Source organism: Canis lupus, chromosome 1, assembly GCF_003254725.2.
Source record: "Canis lupus dingo isolate Sandy chromosome 1, ASM325472v2, whole genome shotgun sequence".
Lineage (NCBI taxonomy): Eukaryota > Metazoa > Chordata > Mammalia > Carnivora > Canidae > Canis > Canis lupus.
In genome coordinates this window covers 66,245,900-66,254,648 of record NC_064243.1, presented here as the reverse complement: position 1 = coordinate 66,254,648, position 8,749 = coordinate 66,245,900, and the positions used below count along the sequence as shown (strand labels likewise).

At 52.0% G+C, this 8,749-nt stretch overlaps 1 protein-coding gene across 1 annotated transcript in view; it reads left to right on the top strand.

Annotated features, from left to right (window-relative positions):
• Positions 1-3,372: 3,372 nt before the first annotated feature.
• SOGA3 (SOGA family member 3) overlaps positions 3,373-8,749 on the top strand; it is a 78,500-nt gene continuing 73,123 nt past the window's right edge. The window contains exons 1-3 of the mRNA XM_035712770.2: positions 3,373-3,650; positions 5,575-6,804; positions 7,245-7,469. Coding sequence (XP_035568663.2) covers positions 5,674-6,804; positions 7,245-7,469 — 1,356 coding nt within the window. The 5' untranslated portion in view covers positions 3,373-3,650; positions 5,575-5,673. The remainder of the gene's footprint in view (positions 3,651-5,574; positions 6,805-7,244; positions 7,470-8,749) is intronic.

The following is an 8,749-nucleotide window of genomic DNA, read 5'->3' as shown; positions in this document are numbered from 1 at the left end:
CACATCAATTAGGTACATGAAGTCAACAATATATGTTCCATATATAGATAAATGAATGAATGAGTGGGAAAAATACAGAGGCTCAGAAAGTTTAAATAACTTGCCTAAGTTCACATGACAGAAGAATTTGAAACTTAAGGTGAGCCTTAAGGGTTGCTTTTGAACAGAAAAGGAAGACAGACATGCTAAGTATGGAAAATAGCAGGAAGAAAAGTACACAAGCAGAATGAGCCCTAGATGCTAAAAGGGCAAAGAGACAATCCGTCCAAGAAGGAAGGGAGTATGTGTGGCGAAATATTAGAAGTACATTTTGGTGTAGGATGGGGACAGTGCAATTCTTTGAAGCCTAGGAAGAAAAGTTTGGACATGATGCAGTGATTGTAAGCAGAGTGATATGAGGAAAATTTTGCTTAATAAAGGTATAAACAGGCTGCATTAAACAGTGTGGATTGGGCAGAAAGAACCTATTGATATAGGATGAATTTGCAATAGTCTAAACAGAATTATGTTCTGGATTTTGGTATTGATTACACAGAAAATTTAAAAAAAGACAAGGCTAAGAAATATTTTGAAAGAAAAAAATGGATATAGAAGAGAAGGGAAAAGATTAAGCAATGAAGAATCTAGTGTTAAGTCATTAAAAAGACAGATATAGAACATAGTTTTCTTCAGTAAAAGAAAAATAAAATAAAACTCAATACCATTTGGACAAGAGAGAAAAAAGTCACATGAAGTTTTAGTTGATAGTGTTACCTCCAGATGTACATAGTATGTGCCTCGGTGAAAAGATCAGACTAGGATATAAAATCAGCCTTCATTTTTTTTTTAAGTCCTGGTATGAAAAAGAGTTATGTGGGAAAAATATAAAAAGGAGACTTGATGTAAGAGAGGATCCAAATTCAAGTTCTGATTGGAAATTTAACTTAAATAAAGTCATTTACCATCCCAAACTGAGTTACTCCATGTTTTAAGTGGAGAAAATAGTATCTACTTCACAGTATTTTAAGCATACAAAATGAAAGGGTCCTGCAAACTGTAAAGCTATATAAAGATACCTTTATATAGTTAAAGTCTTGAGAATCAGAGGACAGATATTTTAAGCTATGTATTTCTTAAGGACTTTGAAATTGAGACTTTAGCCTTCTTCCCTTGATTGAAGATGCACATGGTACTGTGCTACAGAATGGACAATTCAATTACAGAATTAAAATGTCAGTTGGCCTGTCTCCTCCTGAAACACAGTAAAAATAATACTGAAGCCTTTCTAAATTCTGACAAAAACCTTTGAATAGTCATCTTTGGGGTTAGCTTAATTGAATAAATATAATTTTAACTAACAAAGAATAAACTTCGAGTTCAAAAGTTCTTTTTATGGCAAATTTACATAAGTAGAGAAGCATCTTGACATTGCTCATTCTTATTCTTTATTAGTAGTCTTCAACCCTGAAATTGCTAATACTAAATTATGAAATGACACATTTAAGCACATTGACTACTTGATGTAAGCATGCATGATAATAAATTCTTGGTTTTTATTAGACTTTTTAAGTTACTAATTACACTGAAATAAATAATACTACCTTAGGGAAAAAACCTGAAATATTGATGACTGATCCGAGTACAAGTTCTTAGAGAAGCAGGACCAGATACATTTTATGTCCATAGACTCTGTAATATCATTATTTTATTTGTAAAGATTAATCTGAAAAACTATTTTTATCCAATTTATCCACGTAAGTTGAATGGGACCTGTGGATATTGGTATTCCTTAAGGAAATTACAATTCAAGTGTGGGTACATGATGACAAACCATCTGATATACATGCTAAATAAGTTGTGATTATACTTTGCTTTTTTTTGCCTTAATTTTTGTAGCCTAGTCGAGGTCTGAGCTATTCACGATAGATGGCACAGATACCACATTTCCATTTTCAAAAAGTATGTAAAGGATCGTATGGAAATTATCCCAAGTCCCTTCAATATGCTTGGGCCTCCCCGGATAGGAAGCAGGTCCTGTTTCATCTTCGCATACCTAGCACCTTGGACAGTGCCGGGCGCTGGGCTAGCGCTTCCCTGTTCTGGAGCAGGTGAGTGTGGAGGTTTTTGTCGTGATACAGTATTTGCCTTACAGATCGCTAGAGCTCCTAATTACCAGGGCTTAAACATCTTTTTATTCTGCTGTAATCACGTTGCTTGTATGCAAACTACTCCTCAACTGTGTTTATTTCATTTTTAAAGCAAGATGTCACGCTCAGAACATAAAATCTTTCACACTAAAACTCATGTCTGCATAAAAAAAAAAAAACTTAGTTCAATATATTGACCTCCTTTTATCGACGAAACTACATACTAATTTGAGAAAATCTTAAAACAAAACAAAACAAAAATACCCTTTCTAAAGTAGTGTTTACTTGTATTCTCATCTTGAAGTTCACCCAGGAAATTCTTTGAGACACAAGGAAGATCCTCCTACCACCCCCCTTAAAAAAAAAAAAAAAAACTGGAAGGAAAAAGAATTTTGCAGTCGCATTTTTTAAATTTTACTGTGGAACAGTATGGATTGGCGTCCCTTGTAGAGGCATAGGTTCTGCTTTCCTTCGTTTGCGCCCCACCCCCTCCCCTGGCACCGCCGCCCCCAGCCCCGCAGGGCGGCCTCGGAGCGGCCCCGCCAGGCCCTTTGTCCGCGGGGCGGGGGGGGGGGGGGGCGGGGCAGCGGCGCCGGCTGACTCCGCCCGGGCTGCGGGGCGGGGGGGCGCGTGGGCAGCTCCCGGGATCAAAGTGAGCGAACAAAGACGAGGCGAGCAGCCGCCCGCCCGCTCCCCGCCGCCGCCCCGGGAGCGCGCGTCACGCCCGGAACCGGCTGCTGGGATACGCCCCCCTCCCGGGCCCCCGCCACCCCCCGCCCCCGCCCCCACCCAAGGGCGCTCAGCCGCCCGGGACCCAGCTCTGCCGAGCGAGACCCACGCTTCGGGAGTCCTCGGCCCAGCGGGGGCCCCTCCGCATCTCGGGCGTGGCTGCGGCCTCCGGGCCCCTCCCCCTCCCCGGACCCGCCCCGCCCTGCTCCCCAGCGCCCCGACCCAGCCCGGGCGGGTGAGGTCGGTCCTGCAGGCGCGCGCCCCGCCGGGTACCCGGGGTCCGCCCGGCTGCTCCATCCCAGGCCCCTCTCCCTGCTCCCCTGCGATCCCCCCGCCCCCCATCCCCAGCCCGGGCGGGTGAGGTCGGCCCCGCAGGCGCGCGCCCGGCCGGGTACCCGGGGGCCGCCCGGCTGCTCCATCCCAGGCCCTCCCCGGCCCCGCCCTGCTCCCCTGCGATCCCGCCCCCACCTGCTCCCCTGAGGTCCGCCCCCCAGGCGCGCGCCCCCCCCCCACCCCGGGCAGCGCCGGGCACCGCTCGGTACCCCAGGCCCGGGGGCCGCAGCGCCTGCACGTTCGCGCCTTTGTCTGCAGAAAGCGAGTGGGCGCGGAGCTGGGGCGAGAGGCCGAGCGCGCCCCAAGTCCTGCTCGGCCGGCCGCAGAGTCGCTCGCCCTCCTCCGGAGTCACACTCCTCCTTGCCTTTCCGAGACGTCAAGGGGAAGCCCGAGGCCGCCGGCGGATCCGGAGGGAAGCGCTGCTGACTTGAACCAACTTGCAATCGCCGCGTCCGCCGAGAAGTGAGCAGTTCTTCGGGATTCCTAGAGGGAGGGTGTGCGCCGTGGGGAGGGTCGGTGGGCAGGTGGAGCGGGAGGTCGAAATGGTTGCTCTGTGTCCGTGCGGGGTTGCTTGGCCTGGCGGGTCCTACGGGGGATGCCTTGAAGGGGCCCAGCATCCTGTCACTTTGTGAGAACCACGTGACAGCCCCGGTCCCTTGGACTCCTGGGGTACAGCTGCCTGGGGGCCGGGGCAAACGGTGTCAGGTGTTCTCAGCTCCGGAGTGCTTATGCCTGATTCAAACCAAAACTAAGGTTGCATTGGCGATGCAGCTGGCTTAGGCGGTCCACGCTGGTGTGACCCAGGCTGTGCAACTAGGCCACGAGTCCTAGGCGCGTGTGGCTCTGGAGAACGTGCAGAAAATAAGTTGGTGAATGACTTTCCCCCCTTAGTGGCTTCTTTGTTTACTAGTATTTTTCAAACTGAGTCGGAGGGAGATCCTGAAAAGACAAAGGCAGGTGGAGAAGGACGCTTCCGGGAGTATTTCTTCATAAAATGAGGGCTGGCTTGCTGCATGTTCACTAAGTTATGATACTTAAAAATACACAGTAACAGGAATAATGCTGGTGACATGACTGGCAAACCTCCTCTCCTGATGGGAGGCATTTTTTTTTTTTTTTTTTAAAGCACAACTTTCTGCATAGTCATAGCTTTTCAGTGCTTTAGGGAGGGATGATAGCTGTAAGGAAAAAAGCACCAAACTGACTAGCTGGCTGGCCAGGTGGCTGGATCACGAGGAAGAAGAACCCAGGAGGCAATGGCTTGCCACTTTCCGGATTTTAAAAGCTGGTGATGGATTTATCTTGGAAAAAATACACAATAGAGGCTTATCTTGCCACCATGCGGGAGGATGCACCAGGTTTCCGGGAGCATGCTCATTCTGTCTTAGAATTTGGCTCCACGGGAGGAACTGGGCACTTTAAGAGTACAACTTAACCAATCATATAAACTTTTCCCATGCCATATGCCATGTAATAAGGTGTTTGAGAGTGAAAATATTTTCTACCGGGCAATTACCCTTAACACTGAAATGACTTACCAGAACTATAAAATTTGGATAAGTGCAGAAGTCAGCACCCTATACTTTAAGAAATTGTGCAGATAAACTTCTCCAAATGTGTTCTTTTTTAAATTATTTACCAAAGCTTGGATTTCAGGTTACTAGTAACTAAACCATATAGATGATTCTGAATACCATCACTTTCTTGAAACTGAACCTGACTTAAAGTCATTCATTACTTTTATTGTAGTCCTAGTCTAAAGGAAAATGGGTGCATTTCTCATACCAAGAACAACAATTAAGAGTTAGAGCTGAGGAAAGGACCATGTATGCACAGCAGATTTCCTCTAGGAACCTACCTCATAACTCTTTTCCCCTCGTTGAGAATAGTAATTAAATAAAACGTTCTCTACTGGACTAGGCTTTAAAATGTGGATTGAATAAGGAGGAAAACCAAAGTTGAAAAAGCAGGGTGGTCAACTCCAGCATGTGGACCTCTCCTTTTCCTTCTGAAGCTTCTTCCTGACTTTATCCCCTCATCTTTTTTTGTTTGTTTTTGCTTTTGCTTTTAAATCTCCCTTCCCATCCATTCCGTTCTGACCCATATCTCACCACTGCCAGAACCTGTTACCTTGAGAATGTTAGGTTCAGCTGCTTTCGGATCATCATCATTTTCCTGAGATGGAGCGAGAGGGAGATGGTGCCTCCCTGGGCAGAATGAGAATCGACTATTCTGCATCCTATTTCTAAACTCAAGGCTTCTAACTGAGCGCTTTTCCCATCTTTTTGTTCCACCCCTCCCCCCACCCCAGGCTTCTCTTTTATGGGGCAATCACCCTTTGCTCTGTAACCATGCAGACATGTGTGTGCTTCCCTTTTGTTTCTAGCCCAGATTAGAAAGGAAGGTTGGCGGACTTGCGGAGGGCAGAGGATGATCTGGTGACGGACCATTCAAAACCTCATCCGTAGACCCCTCCCAGACTGCCATGAGTCAGCCACCAACGGGGGGCGCTGGCCCTGCTGCAGCCACAGCTTCTGCCGCCAGCTCTGCCACGGAGGCTCGACTGCACCCAGAGGGCAGCAGCCGAAAACAGCAGCGTGCTCAATCACCTGCCAGACTCAGGGACAATTCGGCCCGACAGACGACCGCGACCACCCGGTCCCCCGTGGGGGCCGGCACGAAGCTCAATTCGGTTCGGCAGCTGCAGCTGCAACAGCAGCAGCAGCAGCAGCAGCAGGGCAGCAAGCCCGGGAGCCGCTCTGGGCCTCCGCCCGGCGGCCGAGGAGGAGGAGGAGGAGGAGGAGGAGGAGGAGGAGGAGGAGGAGGAGGAGGCGGAGGCGGGGCGGAGAAGGCTGCGCCCCTGGCGCCCAAAGGGGCCGCGCCGGGAGCTGTCCACCCCGCGGCTGGTGCTGAAGCGGCCCCCGCGGCGACCCTGGCCCCGGTGGGCGGTAGGAGGCCTGGCCCGTCGGAGGAGCCATCCCGGGAGCTAGAGCCCGTGTCCGCCAGACTCGGGGAACCCCCTCCACTCGGGGAAGGAGGAGGAGGGGGTGCGGAAGGAGGAGGAGCCGGCGGCGGCTCCGGGGAGAGGGAGGGGGGCGCTCCGCAGCCGCCGCCGCCCAGGGGCTGGCGAGGGCGCGGCGTGCGCGCTCAGCAGAGGGGCGCCGGCGGCGGGGAGGGGGCCCCCCCTTCTCCATCCGCGTCCGCGGGCAGAGCCGCGGGCCCCGGCGGCAGGAACCCCGGAAGCGGGGCAGTGGGGGGCGGCGGCGGCGGCGGCGGGGGGGGCTACTGGAAGGAAGGATGCCTGCAGTCTGAGCTCATCCAGTTCCATCTCAAGAAGGAGCGGGCGGCGGCGGCGGCGGCGGCGGCCAAGAACGGCGGCCGCGGCTCCCCGGGGGCCGGCGCCCCTGCCCCTTGCGAGCCTCCCGCCGCCCCCGCCGTGTCCCCGATGGCGGCGGCCGCCGAGGGCCCCCAGCAGAGCGCCGAGGGCAGCGCCGGCGGAGGGGGCATGCAGGCGGCCGCGCCTCCGGCGTCGCAGCCGCACCCGCAGCAGCTCCAGGAGCAGGAGGAGATGCAGGAGGAGATGGAGAAGCTGCGGGAGGAGAACGAGACTCTCAAGGTGAGAAGTGGGGGGGCGCGTGGGGGAGGGGAGGCGGGGGCCTGGGAGGGTTAGGGCGTGTCCGCGAGGGTGACGGGCTGTGCACCTGCTAGGGAGCCTTGCGGAGGGAAGGGGCGCGCGGGGCGGGGGGTGGCTCCTAGGCCTCTCCTAGATCTAAAGCAGCCCAAGATTAGCAGCCTTAGGTTTGCATTTAAATCCAGACCTGGGCCTTCGTTTCTCTAATTACGATGGCTTGTCCCACTTTTTCACGGACAGGGGCAGCGTAGGGGAGCTGGGGGAGGCCCGTTCTTCCAGTTGCTTCTTCATTCAGCTCCGTCGCTCCTGCCTTACGGAGGGGGGCAATAAGACGGAATCTGGAGTCGGGATGGGGTGTCTGCGGTGCGCGCCCCCGGGGGTGGGGAGCCAGGGTAATTCCGACCCGCGGCCTGTCCCCGCCTCAGAACGAGATCGACGAGCTGAGGACCGAGATGGACGAGATGAGGGACACTTTCTTCGAGGAGGATGCCTGTCAACTGCAGGAAATGCGCCACGAGTTGGAGAGAGCCAACAAAAACTGCCGGATCCTGCAGTACCGCCTCCGCAAAGCCGAGCGCAAAAGGCTCCGCTACGCGCAGACCGGGGAGATCGACGGGGAGCTGTTGCGCAGCCTGGAGCAGGACCTCAAGGTGCGCGGGGGGCGCGGGGGGCGCGAGGCCGGGCGGCCGTGGGACCTGCGCGGGGAACGGCCTTCGCTGCTCACCCGCAAACGCGGAGTTTCGCAGCGCTGAGCGCAAACTAGCAGGTTCTGGGCGGGAGAAAGGGAAGGGGGGGCGTGCTGAAGGCTCTCGTGTCGGGGCAAGGCCCTGCCGGGAGCGAGCTCGGGGGCTTTCTTGGGGTGACTCCGGTAGCGCAGGCCCTGGCGCTGGTTGCTCTCTGGCCTCCAGACGCTGCCCTCCAAGTAAGGGCCTGGGGGAGAGCAGCTCCGTGCAGACTCCTGGAGGGAGAGGAATTGGAGCCCAGAATAGGAACAGCTTTGGGAAGATCTTCCAGTTCAGGTGTCTGGCTGCAAGGCCCCCCTAACCCTCTGCTTCCAGGACTCCGTCCTACCTTGCTAACTCCCTGAAGGGAAATCTGTCCAACTTGCTGCTCTTTTGGGAGAAGGAAAAAGCAAGTGCAGTATTTATTTTATTTATTTATTTATTTATTTATTTATTTATTTATTTATTTATTTATTATATACATAGAGAGAGAGAGAGGCAGAGACACAGACAGGGGGAGAAGCAGGCTCCATGCAGGGAGTCAGACGTCGGACTCGATCCCGGGACTCCAGGATCGCACCCTGGGCCAAAGGCAGGCGCTAAACCGTTGAGCCACCCAGGGATCCCCCCAAAAAACTCATTCTTAATGTGAAGCTGTTCCTTTAGAATTTGCCCCCAGTGGAAAAATTGTAACCTTGAAGTGCTTTTTTTTTTTCCAGTCGGTGTGGTCTGTTCAGTTCAGATGGACTGTAGGCAGATTCACTGACAATGCAAACCCAAAGTTATCTTCATTACCTTTGGACAACCAAACATCATTTTAATTATTTTAACTTCATCAAGATACGAAAATCAAGTGTAATTATCCTATATTTGTTTTAAAGAAAACTGCGAGTAAGCATCTAGTGAAAGTCATTATATTACCGTTTATTTCCTTTCCTAACATTTGTTGAGTGTGTGCTCACTATGCCCCAGGCCCCACGGCAAGCATTTTTTATATGTATTAACAGTGAGTTATCTATCTAAATGTTAGCTCAAGACAAAAGAATAAATAAGGCACCTATGAGTTTGGGATTATTGATAGCATCATCTTGTATAGAAGCTGAACCTTTTACAGAAGTTCAGTGCGCAGTCCCCAGCCCTGGAAATCTGCTAATAGGTGACCAGACTGTCTCCACACCCCATATAAAACCACTGCCTATGTCCTGAGC